At 40.5% G+C, this 25,300-nt stretch overlaps 1 protein-coding gene and 1 non-coding gene across 5 annotated transcripts; one reads left to right on the forward strand and one right to left on the reverse strand.

The window, feature by feature from the left end:
- Positions 1 to 23,341, reverse strand: SERBP1 (SERPINE1 mRNA binding protein 1). Of its 4 annotated transcripts, none has more exons than XM_003892030.5 (8): positions 22,566 to 23,341; positions 18,706 to 18,856; positions 17,711 to 17,851; positions 17,520 to 17,591; positions 16,843 to 16,920; positions 12,230 to 12,407; positions 7,442 to 7,615; positions 1 to 4,916 (listed from the first exon to the last, which is right to left on the reverse strand). In XM_003892030.5, the coding sequence occupies exons 1-8, from the start codon at positions 22,876 to 22,878 to the stop codon at positions 4,860 to 4,862; spliced, it is 1,164 nt and encodes a 387-aa protein (XP_003892079.1). In that variant the 5' UTR covers positions 22,879 to 23,341; the 3' UTR covers positions 1 to 4,859. The 4 variants fall into 4 exon arrangements, with proteins under 4 accessions (XP_003892079.1, XP_003892081.1, XP_003892078.1 ...); XM_003892032.5 differs by having other exon boundaries at positions 16,843 to 16,965; XM_003892029.5 differs by having other exon boundaries at positions 17,520 to 17,609.
- On the forward strand, positions 9,466 to 9,570 carry LOC116272051. Its single transcript, XR_004180782.1, has one exon. It is a non-coding gene; the product is annotated as a U6 spliceosomal RNA (small nuclear RNA).
- Positions 23,342 to 25,300: the final 1,959 nt, after the last annotated feature.

The raw sequence follows: 25,300 nt of genomic DNA on the forward strand, positions 1-25,300 counted from the left end.
TTACCACCATTTATCTTTTATATATATACTTTCTTGCATATACAAGTCTCAGGAAGAGTAATGTCATACAAGAGCACTAGGAATTGCCACATACTCCCAAATGGGCAGCAAAAGGAACAAACATTACTGATTTAAAACAGTACATACATACTAACTCAAAAAAATAATTTGGCAAATCATTTTCTAACTTGTGTGGGTAATTTTTTCCCTTCCATTTAGAAGTGAACAACTGGCTACCAGTTTAGTACAGAAGTAATCAATAGCACAAAAGCTAAATTCTGTCCAAATGGGCATTCTAACCTCTTAAAAAAAAAAGGGGGGGGGGGCCACTTTCCAGGAGCCATTAAGTTCTGCCCCAGTCCAACCTATGGAGTTTACCTATATAAAATGTTCATAATTCTCATCTCATGGAAAAATCTCTTTGCACAACACAAAGGACTTACACAAAGGGATCTGAAAATGTCACTAAATGTGAAATACTAAACTATAATCATGGTATTTCTGTAACACATTATACACCCCTTAACAGCTTTCAGAATATATTTTATGTTGCTGGCTACATATTCAGAAAATAACATGTTTTACTAACAAGTTTTATCTTGCCCTTACTTTGACTAGAGATGTAAAGTATGCTTTAAAATTACTTCTAATTTCACAGCTTCCTGTCAGGTAGACCACTTAATTTGAACCTAGAACTAAACTTCTATTTTTGAGACACAGCGTATCACCCAGGCTGGAGTGCAGTGCTACAATCTTGGATCAATGCAACCTCTACCTTCTGGGTTCAAGTGATTCTTGGGTGTGGTGGTGCACACCTGTTATCCCAGCTACTTGGGAGGCTGAAGCAGAATTGCTTGAACCCAGGAGGTGGAGGCTGCAGTGACCTGAGATCATGCCACTGCACCCCAGCCTGGGTGACAGAGCCAGACTATTTCAAAAAAACAAACTCTAGTAACCTGAAAGTGACAGTTCTGGGGTCAGCAAACACTTCTGTGAAGGGTGGTATCTTATGCTGGGCTGCCTACATTTTTTTGTGGGTTTTTTTTTTTTTTTTAATCCTATACAAGCCTAAAAAACCATTTTTAACCCAGGAATGCACCAAACCAAACCAAACAGGTCACAGGCTGAACTTTGCTGACCCCTGGCTTACATATAGCATTTGATTTAAATGGCATTCATTTCCAATGTTCATTATTTTCATCTGTGACCAAAATCTTCATGGTTTTAGCAAGTTATAGTCTAACCATTTCCTAAACTTAAGCTTCTCATGTTTAGATTACAACCATGCTTTCTCTATATTCTTGAAATTACCGACTTCCTCAGCCTGATTTATTTCAATCACTTCACATAACCCCCAAATTTGAACTTAAAAGTCAAGCAAGATTAAGTGGTAATCCCAGGGCACAGCTTGGGCCAAATAACAACCCAAATTTCTGGGAAGCTGCCACTTACTATTAATCTCAACCTGACAATTATCTTGCAAATGACATTGATCAATCATTTAATTACTATGATCCAGTTCAAATACGTATCATTTTACTGCCTTGTCACCAGTTATGCCATAGAAAGCACAGTAAATAATGAACTTTCTGGGCTTTTCTTAGTCAACCTGAAGATCTGGCTTGTACATGTTCAGACTTGCTAAAATTTTACATATTTATCTCAGTGTAATCCAAACATCTGGGTTATAATCTATTTTCTAAGTGTTTACTTTCTTAAGAAAGTAGAATTACATGCACCTGAGACCTCTGGAATTTGCTATACCATTGGACTAGATGTCCACTAACATACCTGAACAATCTTACCTTGAAAGTCAACATCGATTAGGTTCTATCAACTTCCTATTTCTCATTCCTTTGAACCTTCTAATACCTGCCGTTTCCTTCCATATGATGGTACTTTCCTAGACATGTTAGGTTGGTACAAAAGTAATTGCACCAATCTAGTATTTTCAAAATCCAATACACACTGAGGCTTTGTATGCAACCCCCTATTTTTCTATTTCAGTGCAACCATCTCTGGCAACTAGAAAAATAACAAAATTAGAATGAATACTTAGTATCTTCCTTTTAAACCCACACCAAAAACAAGCCCCAAATATATTAACAATCCTGGAAATGAAGTGTCCTACTTCCATCCAAAAAATAAGAGTAAAGGAACTGACTAGATGTATATGGTGTCACTTTTTAAAATTCTTGCATAACTCCACAGGTCTCAAAACAGCTAATAAATCATTTCATCTCAAGCTGTAAAAATGCCTTAAAAATGTCAGCTCTGGTATTACTTCCATTTAAACGCATCAAGATAGAAGTTCACTGAAACATCAACTGCCACTATTACTTTAGGAATCTGTATCTGTTTAGGAATTTTTCCCCTAGACTATTATAGCCAGTTTATCAATAAAAAGTAGCATTCAGTATGCTTAACTTTCATTATCAAAAAAGTGATCTGCTAAGAAGTAACAATTAGATTAAATCCAAGAAGTCCTTGGATTTTGTATCTTACAAGAATTCAACTTTCCCAATTAAGTCACTAGTCATTAAGATAAGTACCCTTCCCAAATGTGATTCAACAGCCTGGTTTTTAGCAAATAAAAACCCCGTATGAAATTCAATTTAAAAATTGTAAGCACAAAGGGGTGTGCACACAGGTCAGAAACCAGGAAACACATGACAATAAACATGATCCTATTTGATTGTTTTTATGACTTTTAAGAAGTGAGCATGAAAATAAATCTTTATTTTCAGTTATTACCCACCAGTAAGAGAAAGTTAGGTTCACAGTTTTAGCTCTTGACACAAAGTGAACTAGGAGGCAAATTTATATCCATCAGATACAACTAATGGACCAACTTTTTAAGTTCAGGCTATCTTGAAAGCTTGCAACATACCAGATATTGCTATGTCGTCTCTCACGACAGCAATGGATGACACTGAGTAGAAGTTGTGTTTTGAATAGCAGGTGTTTTCTATAGCATGTTGCTAGAAATCAAGATTTATAAACATGGTACATGTTTGGAAATGAGTTAGATACTTGAAAAGTCTAAACACACTGATTTATGAGTGCGTATGTTGCCGTCTCAAAAGGGGTCAACAGTTCATATGGACTAAATTAATCTCAGGGTAGCACGTATGTTTGTAAATATAAAATTATATTAGACAATAGCACCAGTGCAGAACATGCTCAGCATCATAAGATCCAAAACACCAGCACAAGTTTATCCATCATTAAAAACAATTACCTCCTTCCTAAAATGTCAGAATAGTAGGTAACTGAGATTAATAAATCTAATCCAAATAAGTAACTCTTATAACATAAAATTTCTCTTTTAGAAGTATATGTGAGAACCAATCAGCTAAATATAACTGTTTAAGACTGAAGATGTCCAATACTTTTAAAATTGGACATTACCATATACAGGTAGAACATTTCTAAAAATGACGTGACAAATGATTCTTAAAACTTTTTAAAAAATTCCTTCAGTTTATCAATAAATGTGGCAGAATAAAAGACAATCCTAGAAAACTTTATTCATCATTCTATGTGTGTTTTAATAAGTAGTGATGCTCCCATTATAGGAATCCATTATTAACCTAATTTTCTAATGGAGGAAGAGAGAAAAGATAATTACCACTTTCTGTGGAATACTCAACTTAGGACCAAATAATAGCAATCTAGGAAATAGTAAAGATTTTTGGTTTATATTTCATGGATAGTGCTGCTGTTCCAGCCTTATAAAGTAAAGCTGGTCTGCTTCCCAAATTCCAAAAATTAAAATACTCCCCACCTCACCCTACCAACCAGTGCCCTTTGGTTTTTGTTTCAGAACAAGGAAGGGTTAAATGGTTGCTGATCATGGATGCACCATTTTGATTTTGTGACCTTTCACACACAGAAATCATACCAAATGGCCAGACACTTATTTTACAGAACAGTTTAAATATTACACATTGGCCAAATCAACTTATTCCACCCACCCTGGTGGAGGGGGAGAAAAAACCCATACCTATAAAACTACTTCACTTGACAGGATGTGTCTACCAACAATAAGTAGCTTAAACAACTTTCACCAATTAAGATGTCTAGTTTAGATTTTAAAATGGGAAAGTCACACATTTAAAAAGTAAATATAGTTGAAAATGTAAATCAGTTATAATCTGAACCTAATGAACCATGCAAGGAGCAAGGGTTAATAAACCAATGTGCTTTGAATTTGTTCAAGTACTGATATTTCTGTATATAAAGATTTAGCATATATATATAACAGCTATCATGAGAAGTGAAAAAAGATTTTTCCCCAAAAATGAAAATATTAAAACTAAGTTAAAATACATATAGTTAGTATTCCACACAGCATAAAATTTGACAAATCAAAGTTTAACATGTCCCAGTTGACCATGTGTGAATATGCAAAGCAGGTATTAAAACCAATATGTCCAATATTTAAAACCAGTTTGTAATTGGGGGAACTTCTAAATCCTTAATTAAAAAACACAAATGAAGTGAAAGCTTTAAACTGGTACACACTGTTCACACCTATATTTCAAGTTTGGAAATGCATATTTGCAAGCAGCAATACAAAAGTATTCATGAAGAATGCATAATCTCTGAAAATTATGAAAACATCCCTGCTACCAATACATTTCTAAATACAAAACTGACTACCATATTTGTTACTTCTGTGTAGCGAGAGAAGTTCATTTTTAAAACAGATAAAATTCAGTCTTTAGGTGTGAATGGTATGAATGACAGTCTTTTTTTTTTTTTTTAAATTTCTTAGTCGTTTGGAATCCTTAAGCATGCAAAAGCTTTGAACAGAAGGGTTCACAAAGGAACCAGGGTTGTCTTATGGCATCCAGTTAAGCCAGAGCTGGGAATGCCTCTGGGTCATCCACATCAGGAGCAGAAGCACTTGACTGAAAAAGAAAAACCAAAATTAACCACAGTTCTCTATTCTTCAAAATTACATTGTTAGCTAGTGTCTACATTAAGATAGAACTCTAAAAAAATTTTACTGTTGGCCAGGCACAGTGGCTCAAACCTGTAATCCTTGTACTTTGGGAGGCCAAGGCGGGTGGATGACCTGAGGTCAGGAGTTTGAGACCAGCTTGGCCAACATGGTGAAATGCTGTCTCTACTAAAAATACAAAATATTAGCTGGGCGTGGTGGCAGGCACCTGTGATCCCAGCTACTCGGGAGGCTGAGGCAGGAGAATAGCTTGAATCTGGGAGGCGAGGGTTGCAGTGAGCTGAGATCCGGCCACTGCACTCCAGCCTGGGCAACAGAGTGAGACTCCCATCTCAAAACAAAACAAAACAAAAAAACAAAAACAAAAACAACAACAACAAAAAAACCCACAAAAAAACCTACTGTTAAAACTCTAGGTAAAATGTATCAAGACAAAATTATGGATCAGAAAAAAACTACATATATTTGCAATGAGCCCTGTCCTAAATTTCTATCAAGAACTACTTTCATTCCAGAGTAATAGTATGGGTTGTTTTCTTTTTCTCTTTTTTTTTTGGAGACAGTCTTACATTCTGTTGCCCAAGCTGGAGTGCAGTAGCATGATCTCAGTTCACTGCAACCTCCACCTCCTGGGTTCAAGGGATTCTTGTGCCTCAGCCTCCCAAGTAGCTGGGTTACAGGGCTGTGCCACCATACCCGGCTAATGAGACAGGGTTTCACAATGTTGGCCAGGCTGGTCTCAAATTCCCAACCTCAGGTGATCTGTTCACCCAGGCCTCCCAAAGTACTGGGATTACAGGCATGAGCCAATGTGCCCAGCCCAGTTGTTTTATTTTTTCCAGTAAACCATACGAATAGATTCACAAGCAATTATGTATGTGAATTTGCATTGTTGTTCAGAATTCTTATACTTTTTCCACTTGCTAAATAAGAATGGCATCAATGTGAAAGCATGCTAAGAAACGAATATTTAAGTAGCAATAATCAACAAGGTTAGAAGTCCAAAAACAGGGCCAGGCGTGGTGGCTCAAGCCTGTAATCCCAGCATCTGGGAGGCTGAGACGGGCTGATCAATGGTGTCAGGAGATCAGGACCATCCCATAACATGGTGAAACCCTGCCTCTACTAAAAAATAAACTAGCCGCAGGTGGCGGGCGCCTGTAGTTCCAGCTACCTCGGGAGGCTGAGCAAGAGAATGGCGTGAACCCGGAGCGCTGAGCTTGCAGTGAGCTGGAGATTCTGCCACTGCAATCCAGCCTGGGCGACAGAGCGACTCCATCTCAAAAAGTCCAAAAAAAGGAGTCCAAATTGCTCTTTATAGCCTAAAGTATAAATAACAGAACTAAAAAAAAAAAGTATGGGAAAAGCCCATAAACACAACCACTTTAAAAAAAAAAGACTGGTCTTGGAAGAACAAAGTATCATTACACTGGCAGTGATAAGTTACCCTTATAATAATCAAAAATAGACTCAATCAAGCAGGTGGGTCCCCAAATTTGTAAGATGTTGAGAATTTAGGAGGACATTATGATTGTTTCCAAGCATCAGATCTGAGTTCATATCTATCAATTACTTGGGATTCATCAAAATATTTCTCTAAGAACTTGTTTTGTGCCATATACTGTTCAAGGCATCGGAGGGATTATAGAAAGTAAGACAAAAATGAATCCCAGCTCTCTCAGAAGAGTCTAGTAAAAGAAAAAAGCATCAACAATCATGAGTGTCGCAAGAGGAATTATACAAGGAACACAATGGTTATTAAGCGGAGACTTAAAAAGCAGTTAGGAATTATCAAAGTGAACAGATTGCTTTTCAGGTAAGCCTTAGCAAAGGTCAAGAGTTAACCCGATTCACTACACCAGATTTTCTTGTCTGGAAAATGAGAATGTCATCATAGTTAACAAGAATTAAATGACATTAAGTACATAAAATGCCTAGCCCAGCACCATGACCAGCACCTAGTAAGAATTCAAAAGGTGGTAACTTAACACTACTTACAGCACTATAAAAAAAGACATTTAAGTGCTTTAAACAAAAATATAACCTAACACATGGTTTCTTTTTTTTTTGAGACGGAGTCTCGTGCTGTCGCCCAGGCTGGAATGCAGTGGCCAGATCTCAGCTCACTGCAAGCTCCGCCTCCTGGGTTTACGCCATTCTCCTGCCTCAGCCTCCCGAGTAGCTGGGACTACAGGCGCTCGCCACCTCGCCCGGCTAGTTTTTTGTATTTTTCAGTAGAGACGGGGTTTCACCGTGTTAGCCAGGATGGTCTCAATCTCCTGACCTCGTGATCCGCCCGTCTCGGCCTCCCAAAGTGCTGGGATTACAGGCTTGAGCCACCGCGCCCGGCCAACACGTGGTTTCTTAAAGACACTGCTACTACTTCTATTTCTTATGTTCCCAGAAGGACCCAGCCAGTGACTTCTAAGAGGTCCTTAAATTACATAAAAGGAAAACAAAGTCTTAAATTACCTTGTCGGTCCTGCTGCCACGGTTTGGGCGCCCACCACGCCCACGTCCACCTCGTCCTCCCCTGCCACCACGTCCTGGGCGGCCAAGGTCTCCAAAATTGATCTCCAGCTGAGACGTTATATCATTTGCTGGCTTCCGGAAATGATGGTCCATAACCGAATCTTCAGCATGAGCCTAAAAACATAAGTGAAGATGACTGGGTTATTAGTAGAAAAGTAACGTCGCAAAATTTCTAAATAATGAGCTTTCTTCTAAAAAGACCAAAAATCCAAACTGTACTTTCTGTGAACAAATGTCTCAATGTCTCCACAGGTAACAAGCTAGGGCTCAGCTATAGTGATCTTGGAGGAATAATTTCCTTCACTTTTCTCTATCTCAAAATTGCAGGTAATATCAGCGGTCCTCAACTAAAGACATATATGCTATCACAATCAACCCAAATGATTATGGCCCATCCCAGACCTACTGAATCATAATCTTTAGCAGTGAAATCTGGACAAGTACATTTTAAATATGCCCTTCAGATCAGGACTCCAATGTGAATCCTTGATGAAGACCTCTGGAGAGGTGACATATAAGGCTACTACTATCATTGAAGTTAAAAAGAACACGCAAGTTAAAAAGAAAACCTCTGTTCTACACTCTTTCAACTATAACTAGGGTAATGACCTTATTCCATACAAACTTTTCAGAAGCATCTTCTGTTAATATACAACCATTATGTTTTTCCACACAAATATGGAGAGCTACAAATTCAAGTGAAACACTACACACTTTACATAAGGGGAATCTTGTAAAGCTATGCACAAATAAATCCACAGCTTAAATGTGTCACAGGAATCTTTTTTTTTTTTTTTTTTTGAGACAGGGTCTCACTCTGTCACCAAGCTGGAGTGCAGTGGCGCAATCTGGGTTCATTGCAACCTCCACCTCCCAGGCTCAAGTGATCCTCCCACCTCAGCCTCCCAAGTAGCTGGGACTACAGGCACATGCCACGATGTCTGGCTAATTTTTTTGTATTTTTTTATAGACAGGTTTTCGCAGTGTTGCTCAGGCTGGTCTCAAACTCCTGGGCTCAAGTGATCCGCTGGTGTTGGCCCTCCAAAGTGCTGGGACTACCGGCATGAGCCACCATGCCCAGCTAGAAACTTCTTAAAAATGAAGTCATGTTTGTGAAATCCAGATCCTTTCTATTTGTGTTTAAGATACATGACCCAGTCTGGGAGGAAAAAAGCAAAAAGCCAGACAGTTCTACACTGCTCCATGCCTGATGTCTTCTTCCATGCTTGGGATGGGTTTTAATCTTCCAGTTGAAAACTGTGCCTATGGGACTTTAAAGTACAGCTTTCTTTTTCTAAATACGTGTAAGAAATCCTCTTTTCTAAAGGAATACAGAACATTTTCTTCTTTCATTAGAACTTGTACTATTACAATTCCATTAGATTCAACTTAAAATATTACAACTGTTAATAACTAGCCTTTAAAGTACAAATAAATTTTTGTGTTTTCATCCCTTACATCAACTCATACTAGCATTAAAGGTCAATCCTTTGTACCCACACTAACACAATGTAAGGCAATAGAAGGCTCTAATACGAATTTTAAAGGAGCCTAGAAACATAAAAACAAATTCCCAAAAACACCAGCAAATTAAGATGAATTATATATACTAATTGTGTGATTTTTAAATGTTTGCTCTTTCAAACCAATGCTTTCAATTAATTGCAAACCACCTATCAAAAATATTCAGAAAAAAATAAAACCAACCAACCATATAACAATAAAAAGTAAGGCCAAGGGCAGTGGCTGAAACTTGTAATCCCACACTCTGGAAGGCATAGGAAGGAGGGCTGCCTGAGTCCAGGAGCTGGCACAGGCATGTAGTTCCAGCTACTCAGGAGGCTGAGCTAGAAGGATCGCTTGAGCACATGGAGGTTGAGGCTGCAGTAAGCTGTGACCATGCTACTGCATTCCAGCCTACATGACAGACCAAGACCTTGTCTCAAAATAAAGTGTATGGGGGAGTGCTCACTTTGGCAGCACACATACTAAAAGTGGAATGATGCAAAGATTATTAGCATGATCCCCACAAGGATGACAAGCAAAACTGTAAATTGTTCTATTTTTTAATTTAAAAAATAGAAACAATAAAAAATAAAGTATTTGGGAAAATGTGTTTAGGCTATATGCAGATACCATGCCATTTTATATAATGGACTTGAGCATCTGAAAATTTCAGTATGTCTGGGTCCTGGAACGAATCCCCTGCAGATACAAAGAAACTGTACTGGGATAAATTTGGGGCAGGGGGTTGAGGGGAACCTTTTATTTTCTTTTGAGACAGTCTTGCTCTGTCAACTAGACTGGAATGCAGTGATGCAATCTTGGCTCACCCCAACCTCTGCTTCCTGGGCTCAAGCGATCCTCTCCTGCCTCAGCCTCCTAGGTAGCTGAGGCCACAGGTGCATGCAACCACATCCAGATAATTTTTATAGTTTTTGTAGAAACAGGGTTTTGCCATGCTGCCCAGGCTGGTCTCAAACTTTCAACTCAAATATCTGCTCGCCTCAGCCTCCCAAAGTGCTGGGATTACAGGTGTAAGCCACTGTGCCCAGCCTCCTTCTTTCTAGAGAGCTCAGAGAATGAGCAGCAGAAAACAGAAACTCTGAGCTCTGTCAATAACATGGTAACACAGTTCTCCATTTGTAAAGTTTCTTCCTTCCTCTTAACTACCTCACATTTGTCATGAGAATGAAGATATGTACAAGTTAAAGAGCTTTTTAAAAAAAATTTTTTGAGAAAGAGTCTTGCTCTGTTGCCCAGGCTGGAGTGCAGTGGTGTAACCTCAGCTCACTGCAACCTCCGCCTCCTGTGTTCAAGTGATTCTCTTGCCTCAGCCTCCTGAGTAGCTGGGATTACAGGCATGCGCCACCACACCTGGCTAATTTTGTATCTTTAGTAGAGATGGGGTTTCTCCACGTTGGTCAGACTGGTCTTGAAATCCCGACCTCAGGTGATCCGCCCACCTCAGTCTCCCAAAGTGCTGGGATTACAGGTGTGAGTCACTGAGCCTGGCCAAAACCAAGTGTTCTAATGCAGTTTTTTTTCTACAGGACTTAAAAAAAGATAATTTCCTCATTTACTATTCATATGGAGTAAATGTTAAAAATCATCTCTAAACCTAAAAAAAACTTTAAATCTTTTTAACCTCCATTTTATTTTACAATGTTTCCAAGTTTGTCTTATAGCCATTTTGCAGTTTAAAAAATTAAGCGTATCGGCTGGGCATGGTGGCACACGCCTATAATCCCAGCACTTTGGGAGGCTGAGACAGGTGGATCACTTGAGGCCAGGAGTTTGAAACGAGCCTGGCCAGCATGGTGAAACCTCATCTCTACTAAAAATACAAACATTACCCGGGCGTGGTGGCGAATGTCCATAATCCCAGTTACTGGGGAGGTTGAGACACAAGAATTGTTTGAATTCGAGAGGCGGGAGGTTGTGGTGAGCAGAGACAGTACCACTGCATTCCAGCCTGGGCGAAAGAGTCAGACTGTGTCTCAAAAAAAATAAAAATAACTAATACCTTATTAAATGGGTTTGCCCTCACAATATTTTAATTTAACTTTACCTTAGGATGATAAAACTTGCAGTCTGGATTTCTGGCACAGCCCAATTTATGATATGAATAAATCAAACACAAATGTCAAAAGGTTAAAGGAAGCTGATAGAGAAAAAAAATTTAGGAGAAGAAATAATATAGTTTGGCTTTAAAAACTCATACAAGCCCTAACAGGGAGCAGCACTGAAATATTCCTCTAAGAACACACCCCAAAGCTTAAACGGAAGCTACCAATTCAAAAGCCATCAATGTGACTTTTTCCAATACAGCTGACCCTTGAACAACTTGGGTTTGAACATTCTGCCTCTGTCAGCCTTGAAACAAGCCCAACCCCTCTTCTTCCTATCCAAAATAAAGACCTTTGTGACGATCCAGTTCCACTTAATGAACAGTAAATATATTTTCTCAACATTTTAACTTACTTTACTATAAAAATACAGTATATAATATGCAACATACAAAATGCGTTAACTGGTTATCAATAAGACTTTCAGTCAACAGGTTATTAGTAGTTAAGTTTTGGCAGAGTCAAAGGTTACATGTGCACTGATCTGCAGGGTCAGTGCCCCTAGCAACCTCACATTGTTCAACAAGTCAACTGTATTTTCACTAGTTTCCATGTTTCTTAAGTAAAACCCACATATTCTTTGGTTTTTAAAGCCATCATTCGTTAGACAAGATGCATATTACCATTTACTGAGTGTCCTGGCCATTACATATGATATAGGCAGACAGTTTCAAAAGCTGAATTCCAAATGAAGTCACTTACATTTTAGGTTATATGAAAATGTCAAGATTTCAACCTAACACCATAATACCAAAGTCCTTTAATGATTTCCAGTTTGGCAAGATTTCAAAAACACAATCACAACTTTGAAAAGAACTATCATATTTCTGAACACTAATAATTACACAATACACCACTAACAGCTTTTTAGGAAAAAGCATCTCTACCACATAAAACATAATTATGAACTGATCGAAGGACTTTCTTAGAATATGTAATACAGTTTATTTTCCTTATAAAGCAAATTATCTGCCCCAAATGATCCTATGTAAAGCTTTTTTAATAGACAAATCACCCATGTGAAATTTTAAAACAAAAATTATAAATACAATTCAAGTCACATCTGAACATTTTCAAACACGACAAAACTTAATTTTACCTCTTCACTCTTTGATTTATGAAGAACAAATCCCTTCTTCCACTGCCCATCAGCACCTTCATTTGGTTTTCGGATATTAAATTCTACTTTTGCCCGGTCCTTATTTTGAATAGCCTTCCACTCATCCAAAGTCATCTCTTTTGGACCCTCCTCTTTTACCTCTTCAACTTCATTCTCCCTGTGAAAAGGTTTTCAAGTTTTATACCTGGTAGAGAGCTGATATAATTTACATCAAAGTATTTCAAATTTATGATTTTAATTAAGAAAGTGAACCTTGTAATCTTTTAGAGAAAGATTATCCAAGGATGAGGGTATCCATATATTGTAGCTAAAGCAGCAGGTAGGACCAGAGATTCCAGTGTTTTGCTGACTATATACAAGTAAGGGATACTCAGATTCATCCTCACTTAGACTCTTAAGTGTTATCAGTAATACAGCCTGGGAGACAGAGCACACCCAGTACTAAAAGATGCATTTCTGCAATTACTGGCTGGGCACGGCCAGTGGCTCCATGCCTATAATCCCAGCACTTTGGGAGGCCCAAGGCTGGGCAGATCATGAGATCAGGAGATCCCAGGACCATCCTAGCTAACACAGTGAGACCCCATCTCTACAAAATACAAAATTAAGCCCAAGAGGCGTGAAGTGGCAGGCACCTAGTCCCAGCTCACTCAGGAGAATTTTCAAGAGGCGGGAGAATGGCGTGAACCAGGAGGCAGGCCTCATGACCAAGATCCACCGCCACTGCCTCCATCCCACAGGCTCAGAAATGAGGACTCCGTCTCAAAAGATAAAACCAAGCAGTACCTTGACTAGAAACTACATGCGGCGTGGCTCAAGCCTGTAATCCCAGCAGCACTTTGGGAGGCCAGAAATGGTGAGATCCACAAAGTCAGGAGATCAGAGACTATCCTGGCATTCTTGCAAACCCATCTCTACTAAAATACAAAAACTAGCAGAAGCATATAATCCCAGCTACTTAGGAGGAGGCTGAGAAGTGAGGAGAATACGTACGTAAAGACAGAAGGCCACAGTAAGCCGGATGGCCACTGCACTCCAGCCCTGGGGAGACCTGATGAGACTCCGTCTCAAAAAACTGCATTGCCAGGTGAGAATCCTCCAGCCTATCTTACTTTAGAGCTGCATTTTAGTTTCCTGAATTCCCAAAATCATTAATTCACCAATGCTTTTGAGAGTGAAATCCTCTTGGCCAAGAGGATGCTCTGTGTGCCCAACCAGGAGTTCAAATTTTGGGAACCTCAGGGAACTGTTCCCCTCCTATACTTTATTTACAGGCAGCTAGCTTGCTTATAGCAAATGGAAACAATGGCCATGTTTCCTAGATCCCTAAAAGTCCATATACTCCTCCAATTTCGAGCCAACCTATATAGAGAGTAGGATTCACTGCTTCATCACAGACTATCCACAGAGCACACTGGTTTCCATTTATTTAACACTTTCGACCATTTATTTCCTCGATATGAATTCTCCAGTCTATAGCTGTAGAATCGATCCAGCACCCTCTTTTTACAGAAACAAAGCACTGGCCTAAGGATCCATTATTTTAGTATAATCTCAATTTGCAATTGTCATCAAACAAGTCATTTGCTATTTGGGAAGCCCTTCTTTCCAAAGATAGCAGGTGATTCAGTTAGCTTTAGAGCTCAAATATCTCCCTGGATGCTGCCCTTTACCATTTGACAAATCCTATCTTAAAACTTCCTCCAGTTATATCTATGCTGCAAAAAACAAAAAACAACTCTACAGCAAGTTTACACTGAATTGGGTACTGAGTCCACCCAGTCATTTTACAGATGAGAAATCCAAGAATATAAAAAAAGTCCTGGTTACCCATGTTATAACACAGCCAGGAATGTAACTTAGCATACCTTTTATCATATCATGGAGGCATGACACCCACCTTTCAGGAATTACTGCAAAGATTAAATAAAAACCAAACAGAAGCTCTGGAAGCTATATATAAGCTAGTTAATCAGTCAGCCAATGTTGTGTTTCTTAAATTTATACTTCCATATGCTATGCCCAGATTCTTCCCTACTCTGGAGTAAGATTAGAGACAGTTCTAATGTGATGGATAATTATTTTCTTTAAACCAAACACCTTCAATTTCATTCCTGGGTACTCAGCTAAGGATTTGCTACCGATATGCTATCAGCACATTAGTACCTTCTGGTAAAGTTATAGTATTTGCAGATCACTCTGAGTGATTCAACATGGGCTCTATTAAACAGTTGTGGTTGGACGCCGTGGCTCACACCTGTAATCCCAGCATTTTGGGAGGCCAAGGCAGGAGCATCACTTGAGGCCAGGAGTTCAAGACCAGCCTGGCCAACATGGTGTAACCGTGTCTCTACTGAAAATACAAAAATTAGCCGGGCATGCTGGAGCATACCTATTGTCCCAGGTAATCGGGAGACTGAGGCAGGGGAATCGCCTGAACCTCAGAATAGCCAAAATCGCACCACTGCACTCTAGCATGGGAGACAGGAGACTGTGTCTCAAAGAAACAAACAAAAATGTTGACCACTGTGAGAAACTGTTGCATAGGGTTCATTTGTTAAGGCACCAATCACAATTTCATTGTTTATCAGGCAAAAGTATGACTCCATTATAGTTTTGCATAAATTTTTACTACCAAGTTCAAAACATCACCCAATACTAGGTACTTTTATCTACTCCTCCAATAGTATATCATTTTTCCTTATCCCAACAAATCCATGGAATATGATACTCCCAACATTAACAGTGTTTCACCATAAGAGCAATTCTTCCTGAAGAAAAGAAAAAATTCAAGGCCAGGCACAGTGACTCACGCCTGTAATCCCAGCACTTTGGGATGCTGAGGTGTGCGGATCACCTGAGATCGGGAGTTGGAGATCAGCCTGACCAACATGGAGAAATCCCATCTCTACTAAAAATACAAAATTAGCCGGGCATAGTGGCACATGCCTGTAATCCCAGCTACTCAGGAGCTGAGGCAGGAGAATCACTTGAACCCAGGAGGCAGAGGATGCAGTGAGCCGAGATCACGCCATTGCACTCCAGCCTGGGCAACAAGTGAAACTCCGTCTCAAAAAAAAAAAAAAAAAAAAAAAAAGAGCAAGTTTAGAAAGCATCTGCCCCTCCCAACCCCAAACTAACTTGAATACGCTTCTGGTTAGGAATCACTGTCCTAAACAACCTGTAATCCAAGACTTTAAACCACAATAACAAATAACTGACAAAATAAACATAATTTTAGGCCAGGCATGTGGCGCGCGCCCATAATCCCAGCACTCTGATCAGGAATTCGAGACCAGCCTGGCCATTATGGTGAAACCGTCTCTACTAGAAATATAAAAAATTAGCCAGGTGTGGTGATGCACGCCTGTAATCCCAGTTACTCGGAAGACTGAAGTAGAAGAATCGCTTGAACCCAGGAGGCAGAGGTTGCAGTGAGCCGAGATAACGCCACTGCACTTCAGCCTGGGTGACAGAGCGAGACTGTCTCGAAAAAGAAAAAACAAAACAAAACAAAAACACGTAATTTTAAAAGCTAGTGAAGGGCCAGACGTGGTGGCTCACTCCTGTAATCCCAGCACTCTGGGAGGCCAAGGAGGGCAGATCACCTGAGGTCAAGAGTTCAAGACCAGCCTGTCCAGTTGGCCAAGACACTGAAACCCCTCTCTACTAAAAAATATAGAATATTAGCCAGGCATTTAAAAAAAAAAGTTAGTGAAGGGTTGGACAAGGTGGCTCACGCCTGTAATCCCAGCACTTTGGCAGGCCAAGGTGGGTGGCTTGCCTGAACTCACGAGTTGAAGACCTGCCTGGGCAAAATGGTGAAACTCTCCTCTACTAAAAATACAAAAATTAGCCAGGCCTGGTGGCAGGCACCTGTAGTCCCAGCTACTCAGGTGGCTGAGGTGGAAGGATTGTTTGAGCCCAGGAAGCGGAGGGTACAGTGAGCCAAGATCACTCCACTGCATTCCAGCCTGGGCAACAGAATGAGACCTGGTCTCAAAAAAGAAAAAAATGCTCGTGAATAACATACTCTGATCTTTGCTCTCTTCACACATTTAAAAACAGGCCAGTAATGCTATGTTCCAAATTCTACGTTGGAAGTAACTTCAAGACAGAACTAATCTTAAAATGGCCACATTTTCTACTTTTAACTATCTCAAAGTAAAATTTGTACGGTTGTATGACAATGGTAAAATGACTAATCAAACAGAAATAACCACATTAAAATATTCTATTTTTCAAAGCATTAGAGTCAAATATATACACCTAAAGCACTCTTTTAAGGGCTGGGTGCAGCGGCTCATGCCTGTAATCCCAGCACTTTGGAAGGCCAAGGCAGGAGGAACGCTTGAGCCCAGGAATTCCAGACCTGCCTAGGCAATATAGTGAGACCCTGTCTCTTACCAAAAAAAGAAAAAAAAAAAAAAGCATTCTTTTAAATGCTCTTTGAGGGATGAGGATACAATACGTCTCCCTTGTCAAAAACAAAAAGCCATCAAGCAACAGCATTAAATCTATGGGTTATCTCATTGGTCAAAATCCAGTGCTTTCAATTCTGGGTCATTACTATTACACGCAAAACCACTTACTTATTTTCAGTGTCTGCCACTGGATGATGTTCTTCACCTTCAGGTGTTTCCTCAGTCACATTTGATTGATCCAAGTCACTGTAATTATAAGATATTTGTTTCTGAATGTATTTGGGAGACTCTCTAAGGAAAGAAAGAAAAAGAAAGGCATCTAGGTCCATTTACATGTAGCTGAAGAGTTCTTCATACAAAAATACCGTAAGCCCTCACATTCTCTAACTCCTTTCCTACTAAATATACTCCCCAGAAGACCTTGAAAAGGAAATAATATAAACTATTTAGTTCATATACTTCATACTTAAAAAGTAACAGAACAAGGCAGCTAATTATAAAACCAAGCTTCACTCGTTTAACAAATTTTGTAATGACAACAAAGTCAAAAACTAGAATAGGAACTATTAAGGACACTAAGATAATCAGAATACCCAAATAACCTTATTGTGGGGTTTCAGGAAAAGCTACAAATATATATGGGGGAAAAATGAGTAACAAATATATTGAAGTATAGAAAAACCAGTCATTCAATACACTACAACCCAAATTCATCCCATAGGACATTATCTTACAGTAGCTCTCAGAGGAGAGCATTCATTATCTCAGAGACAAGTAAAATTTGACAGAGGTATGGATTAACCCCTAGTTAGGTACAGAATTTTTTTAAAAATCAGAATACCAACGTTAATTCGTCTTTGACAGTTCCCCAGTTGTGAGATCCGCTACCTCCACGTTTGTCCTCGTGCTTCAGGCCACTGTAATGTGAAAAAGAACTAACAAAACTGAGTTAACATAATACTCTTTAGTTCTAGAAATTCAAAGTTTGTTTATTAGATTAAAATATTAAAATAAACTAAAAACCAGTAAGACTTACGATCTATCACTTCCACTATGCCTATCAAATTCACGTTTGCCACGAGAATCAAATCCATCTCCTCGGCCCATTCCACGTCCACGGCCCCCTCGACCTCTTCCAAGACCACCACGACCTCGAATAGGTCGGTCAATAATCGGTCTATAATATAAACAAATTATACTTCCACGGTTTCCAGAATGAGGAAAATCCATCCAAAAACCCAAAAATACAGAACATGTTTACCAGCTCAAAAACCAATAAATACACATGCTTCAGAAAATTCAAAATAGTCTATTTCTAAACATAAAGGAAGCCAGAACAAGAAAGCCTCCCAGAACAAGAAAACTATTTTAGCACTCTAAAACATTACTACCAATGCATATACTTTTCCACTGTTATTCATTACACATATAATCCAGTCCATCACTATTTACCAATACACTTAAAAATTAAACACATTTAATAAACCAACAGTATTTTCCTTCTAACTCTGTATCGGGAGACAGCAAGAAAAAAAAAGTGGTTATCAATTCAATAAAGTGCTTTCATTACAAGAGACCTAAGTTTGAACCATCACCCAAAGGTCTAAAACATAACAATGCACACATACAGATGTTTCTGTCAAAAACTAATAGAAACAATTAGCCAGACTGCTACCTGGTAATTATTCCCAATTTATAGCTTAACATTAAGCGGTGACTCTATAAAGTAACAAAATATGAAGACTTTTTTGGTTCACGCCTGTAATCCCAATATTGCAGGAGGATAGCTTGAGCAGAGGAGCTCAAGACCCATCCATGCAATATAGATAGTGAGACCTCAGCTCTACAAAAAAATTAGCAGAGTGTGGTGGTGTGATCTTGTAGTCCGAGCTACTCAGGAGGAGGTTGAGATGAGAGGATTGCTTGAGCCCAGGAAGCAGAGACTGTAGTGAGCTACGCTTGCATCACTGCACTCCAAGCCTAGGAGTTAGACCAAGACCCTGGCTCAAAAACAAAAAAAAAACAACTTACCGATCAACTGAAAATTCGCCTCCTTCACCCTTTTCTTCAATTGGCTTTTCGAATCTTCGTTCACGAGGTGGTCGCCTTTCTGGTCTTCTATCAATTATTTTCCCTTCACCCTGAAGTTGTTGATCAGGTCTTCTTCCAACTCGTCTTATTCCTAAAAGGATAGATAACCTGCATAAGCAAACTATTTTTGCAATACAAAAAGTTTAGGCCTGGACTGTCAAAAGCTGCTTCTCTTCCAATCCACTACCATTTCCTGTTGGAAAAAAGTAAACACTGGGCAACTCTAATGTGTAACAAAGTACCTTAGGGAAACTGCCATTTAAAGACAATAAACCTTCCAATCCATACCACAGACCAAATACATAAATAAATAAAATACAGACAATAAACTTGTTTTAAACTTCTATTTAGTTTGCCAAGTTATTCTCCCCGTCATAAGCATTTTCTGTAACTGACTTGGAAATCATTTGGGCAACCATTATTCCCGTCACTTTTCAAGATATCAGTCTCTTAATAAAAAGTTTTAAATTTAAAAAATGTTAGGCAAGTGATACTTTTGGCTTTTAAAATACCAAAGAAAATACCAGCAGCCATTCATAATAACCAAGCAAATCAACACACTCACTAGATATGGCCCCTCACAAAAGTGAGGGCCACACTTTGTTATCCTATCTAATCTGAAAAAACAAAAAAGCAATTAAGACTCATAATTCTATGGAATCACAAATCTGAAAGGAAAATATGGCATTTAGGATTATTAGAGAACATCACCTCAGTTTAAAACAGCCATTTAACCAGAAAGTGTCATCTTTTAGTCTCCTTAACTGCAGGCACACAAAAAGGGCCATCTTCCCCTATTAAACAGTTTAAAAATTTATAGCACGTAAGTGTATATATGTTTGTACACACTCCCACATCTCTAAGTACTTCCAAGTTAGGAAACAGTTACTTATTATGCATGGAGACAGTCCTCTAAAAAATTTGCCCTAACAACTATCTTTATTGTCAAATAATCTTTAAAAACCAAATCCACACACATAAGACCCCTTTTTAAGCAGTATGTAAGAAATAAGAAACTTGTGACACTAAGTGATAGCTGAAGCATTTACTAATTTCCCCCTTTATTGCTTTTCCTGTAATGTTTGAAACCCCACAAAGGCAACCAATTTAAATTATTGGTGCCCTTAAGGATCAATAGATGGATGATTAAATTAATGACTTTAAGATTGTTGGTATGCTCTAATTCCCAATTTCTGACAAAGTCATAAAGCAGCTGAGGAATTGGTTTTACAAGATTTTAAGCTGCTTCACTTTGGTTCTAAGAAAGTAGAACACCATCAGGACACACCCAATTGTTCAACTGCCTGTAACTGGAGCCAAACAGTAACTATCAGTCTCTTCAATAGAATTTTGAAGTTCATTCCCTGCAAATACAAGACAGACTACAAATGTTAGACCTTACACCAAGGTATTTAAATAAATGTCATCAGTAATAAAGTGTACTGGGGTGGAGTTAAGGAGCCAGTCCTTGCAATAATATCCAAGCCACACACACCCAAGTGAACAATAGTTGGCGTCCCCACCCAATATCAATATTAAGCTTACAGAATCTTAGAAACTTAGATTAAACTCACCTAATGAAAAAGACTGACATTTAAAAATGCAAGCTTCTTTTGATATACTTATGTATAACCTGCAAGCTCATTAACTGCACTAGTTTCAGGCATCCATTCTGTTTTAGAAAATCCCTGGTCTACACTCTCAATGACATTCTGCTATCAATTCTCAAGTTCTTCAAATGGGCAAGAGAAGCTACAAAATTAATTCATAAAACATAAACATTAAATATCTGTCTAAAGTATGTCAAGCATTATGTCACAATGTGTTGTCAAAACCACAGAACACAATCAGGTTAACCTTCCTACTATCTGCAGGGATTTTGTTTACAGATATATTCCCAGTAAATAGGACAGTAGAATCTCAAAACGGGTATTGTCCATTCAACACTTTTCCTGTATTTACATGCTTGTATTTTATGCAACTTAATAAGAGTGCTCTGAAATACTGACCTAAGGAAAATGTTGATTGCTAATATGGAATAGTTTTCCCATGGAAAGACTTATTGAATGGTGAACTTAAGTCTTAGTTCTAACTTCATGAAATCATTCCCCACATTTGTCACTTAAAATACTTTTCAGGTAAGAGCTTATTTCTTAGATGGGCTTCATGATCAAAATAACTCAGGCATTTAAACATGCTTCATGTTTTGAACATTCAAAATGAGTGAATACATCTACCTGGTACACATTATTCGTCAGACTCAACTTTTTTGTTTACTTTCTTAAGCTTAAGCATAGTTTAAATAATTACACAACTCAGCGTTACTTAACATACGAATTAAATGATTTATTTAGGTGTGTTAGATTGCCATAAAGCTTAATTGGCTGAAGAGATACTTGGCCTAAGTGATGTACATGCTTTCTAATACTCCAACTGTGTTTCTCCTCAACCTATAATTTTACCACAAGAATTATTTTCTTTCATTCACCACCTAGGACCGATGTTCTTCATTCTAAGCCTCATAAAAGTCCTCAAAAAAAAAAAACACACACACACAAAAAAACCCAATAAACCTCCTAAAACAAATCCCACCACGAGGAAATTGTTTTGATTTTCAAAATTAGTTGAATGTCACAGAAGTCAACAAAAGCTAATGAGAACTCCTTTCAGAGAAGCACGTGGCAGGAAGGGGTAATTTCAACTTGCAACATATAAATACAGCTTTAAGGATTCACACCTTAGGTCGGACACCTGCTTGCTATTGATCATGCACGTTCTTATCTTCGAACTACTTGCTCTTTTTCATCCGTAACAAACTGGTAATGAGAATGCAAAAATCAAGACAATCCTGTGAAGCTCACAGCGCCCTGGAAGCAACTATTAACCGCCAGTGAAACTCTGACCATGCTTCACGCACATGTGGAGGGGGAAAAAAAAAGCTGCAGACTCTAAAGAGCTCTGCTGCGACTAACGCTGTGACAGCCTCTGCACTCACTTTACCCACGAGGCCCAGACTCCACCATGTGAAAGACTCAATTTGGGGAGTCGAGAGAGAGGATTGTGACTCGAGGACTTTCCTCGGGACGTCCTGCGATCACCAGTCTTCATTCATAATTCCCGCTTCTGCTTAGTCGAGTGTGGTCAAACTCCTCCATCTCCCAACAGCTCAACTCACCCCAGCAAGTTCTGAGAAAGTCCTAACAGTTGAGAGGTAGAGGAGAAACAATAAAGCACACGCGGCACCCCAACCTGCGGCTGACTCCACACGTCCGATGGCCTGGAACGACCCCCTGCTTTTCGGCGGGGATACTCCGCGCCGTCGTGGGACAAGATGGCAGGACAGGAGCCTGAAACAACAGCACCTCAAAGGAGCAGCTCTGCGCAGTAAGCAGCGATGGACCCCGAGCCCCTCCGTAACTACGGCAAGCGTCGGTGAGCGGCCGGCTTCCCCGCACCTCAGTCCATGCGCTCACCCGCCAAGGAATCCGGCGGGAAGGCAACAGCCTCCCAGGACCCCGAGCGCGCTCGAGGAGCAGCTCATCTCCGACCACGCTCCTCTGCTCACAACCTAAGGCGGGAAGGGGGTGGCTCCGAGAGCCTCGCCGGCGGTGGCTTGAACTTGGGGCTACCACGCTCCTGGCACCTTCGCAGGACCTGGCTTTTGTCGCGTGAAGAAACGTGAGGAAATAGGCGGCAAAGTCTCCCGCGGACCCTCGGAGCTCCAGAAACAAGTGGCAGCCGGCAGCCCTCTCGCTCCTTCCCTCCATCCCAGTCTCCCCCACATTCTGCCCCTGCTTTACCTTCTTTCTTAAGCGCCACGGGCGGCTGCGTCTCCTCTTTCTTGTCAACCACGCCAACGCTGGGGGGCAGCGGGTTCTTGCGGTCTTTCTGGGACTCCTTGCGCAGCTGTTTGCCTGCCGCGTTGGAGTTGGTCTGGGCCGCGGCCTGAGCTGCGCTCTTGGCCCCGGGGCCCCCAACGCCGCCCCCGCCGGCTTCTTTTTTCTTGTTCTCCGCTGCCTTCAGCACCTCGAAGGGGTCCGATTCGTCGTCAAATAACTGGTCGAATCGGTTGGTGACCACGCAGCCGAAGCCTTCCTGTAAGTGCCCAGGCATGATGGTGGCTCGGCGGCGCGTTCCTCCACGGATTGCAGCGGGCCGCGCCGAGCCAAGAGCGCCTGCTTCAGCTCTTCCCACAAGATGGCCGGGCCGAGAGAGGGGGGCCGTCTTCTCTTCCGGCGCCAGGCACACATCCGGGAGCGGCCAGCGCCGCAAGGCACTGTGGGGTGTGTAGGCCAGAGTCGTTTCTCCTGAGGCGACTCCCTGCGTTGGGACTACAATTCCCAGGATGCACCGCGCGACAACTCTTCGCGCGCGCCCGAGAGGCGGGACCCCAAGAAGGGAGTGAAGCGTGCGAGCTGAAGGAGGGGAAGCGTGGTGGTGGGCGGAGTCCTGCCACCTGCTCTGGTCGCCCTTAAACTCTCTAGGTCTTCAGCTACCCTGAAACCAGAAAAACGTGACGGCGTAGCTGACTCGCGAAAGTGCTCTTTGGTTTCACTCACGCTCCCTCGGGCTCAGGCTAACTTTCCCCACCGCTCCGGGAAGGGTCAAGGTGACTCCCAGACCTTACATCTGAGACGCACAAACTTCCGGGGGAGGGGGTGTTGCTGAGACGCCGCGCCGGCAGCGAGTAGGCTGGACCCTGTCTGTGCCAAGTCCGAGCAGCTCAGTCGCTGGAGTGCCCTTCTGTCAGGCTCCACGGTGAATCGAGGCTCTTCTGTCTAATGTGAGGTGGAATACGTTTCCTCTCGCGGGGACGTGAACTAGGGTAGCAGAACTAACCAAAAAGACAAGTGAAACTATCACATGGGAGCGTGGCGCGTCTTTCCCGGGCTTCTCACCGTGTGGCGGCCGGTGTCGTAGGAGTGGTTAACTCCTGACTGTGCAGCGCTAGACGCGGGGCAAGCCGCCAGGAAGCACTGTTTACAGAAACGCTGTTAAAATCATTCCAATTAATTGTCCGTTCGTGTCCGGCAAGTCAGGGCTTAGGTGGCTGTGGTGTTAGTCACATGCGCTCAATAAATACCATTTTAGAGCATTTCGAGTGCGTGTGTGCTAGGAGTTGCGGTGAGGGGTGGGAAATATTGAAGTCAATACTTAATAATAACAAAGCATTGATACTAGTTGAGAATATTAAAGTTCATTAAAAGAATACAGTTTGAATGCATATTTAAGCACATTTGGTAGCACCGTGTTTAAATATATCATAATTTTTAAATCCTTTTCCATTAACACAAAATAGCAAATGCATCTATTTGGCAGGAGCTATGAATAACCTTGAACTCAACATTGTGTTAGGCAAATAGTTGCCTCTTTTCACAAATGCTGAAACCACTTCAGAGATGAAATGATTTACCAAATTCACACCTCTGTAAGTGCTAGTGACAGGTATTAGCCTAGCCTTCTACCTCCACTAGGAGACCGGACATCAGCTCTTTAATTCAGACTCTGCCCTGATAGAAAGCTGTCCAATGTTTAAGTTTCAGATATGATTTAAACATGGTTGTGTGTCAGGGTATGTAACATGGCGGAATGTAATCATCAATTTCCGAGCAGATTTTAAATCAATTCCTTAGCAGGGAAAATAGAAGACACGAGTCATATTACATACATGTGGCAGCAAACCTCCTGGTTTTCTTATTTCTCAATCCTCCCCTACTCTTCAGAGCCACTTACTTCCCTGCTGCCTCAGTCCTACCCACCCCAACCTCAAACACACCCCCTATCTCATCCTCTCTTTCACAGGCTCTGGCTCTGTGGCACCTACCAAGACAAGGAGCTTTTGACCATACTCTTCCCACCTTTTCGAAATAGCTCAAGTGCAATGTAGAAGATCTCCACATTTTGACAGATCCTCTCTCTTCACGGGCTGTTGCATCTTTGAGACTATCTGCATCTTTGAGACATCTGTGAAAGCTCCTCTTCTTACCTCTTTCTGGCCACGGCCACAGTAACGATATTCATAGCCAAAATGTGATGTTTTAGTATGTGCTTGGTGCACTTTACGTATGTGATCTCCTTTAAACCTTACATCAGCTCTATAAGAAAGTTATTACTCCATACCCCCCCCCCAAAAAAAGGTTATTACTTCTGTTTTAAGATGAAGAAAATGAAAACAAAGAGCTTAAGTAAGTTAACTACTCCTGCCGCAATCTGGGGGCTGGAGCAGGCCTGTTGTTAGTCATTTTTTTCCTCCATTACAGATTTCTGGTTTGCTCAGACAGATCTTCGTGACCACCAAGCATTATTACAATAAGAATATTTGAAAATAAGCTACACTTAGAGAAATTTTCGGCTATGAATTTATGAGGTTCATTTATGCTCCTCAGAGAATTTACCTATTAAGATTACATAAAAATGTTATGAATAAGCATTTGAAGAAAAGGGGAGAATCTTTTATATTTCTGAAAAGTTTTAAAGTCCATTTTTAAAGTATACAAATAAAGCTCAAGATGGTCTTTTACATCTCTTAATCGTT

This window comes from Papio anubis, chromosome 1, assembly GCF_008728515.1.
Source record: "Papio anubis isolate 15944 chromosome 1, Panubis1.0, whole genome shotgun sequence".
Taxonomy (NCBI): Eukaryota; Metazoa; Chordata; class Mammalia; order Primates; family Cercopithecidae; genus Papio; species Papio anubis.

Excerpts from the sequence above, each read along its gene's own strand:
- SERBP1 (XM_003892031.5), bottom strand. The coding sequence starts at position 22,878 with ATGCCTGGGCACTTACAGGAAGGCTTCGGCTGCGTGGTCACCAACCGA. Across the intron at positions 12,408-16,842 it reads GTGGCAGACACTGAAAATAA|GGAGAATGAAGTTGAAGAGG; the intron begins GTAAGTGGTTTT and ends ACCTTTTCACAG. Across the intron at positions 7,616-12,229 it reads ATAAATCAAAGAGTGAAGAG|GCTCATGCTGAAGATTCGGT; the intron begins GTAAAATTAAGT and ends TTATGTTTTTAG.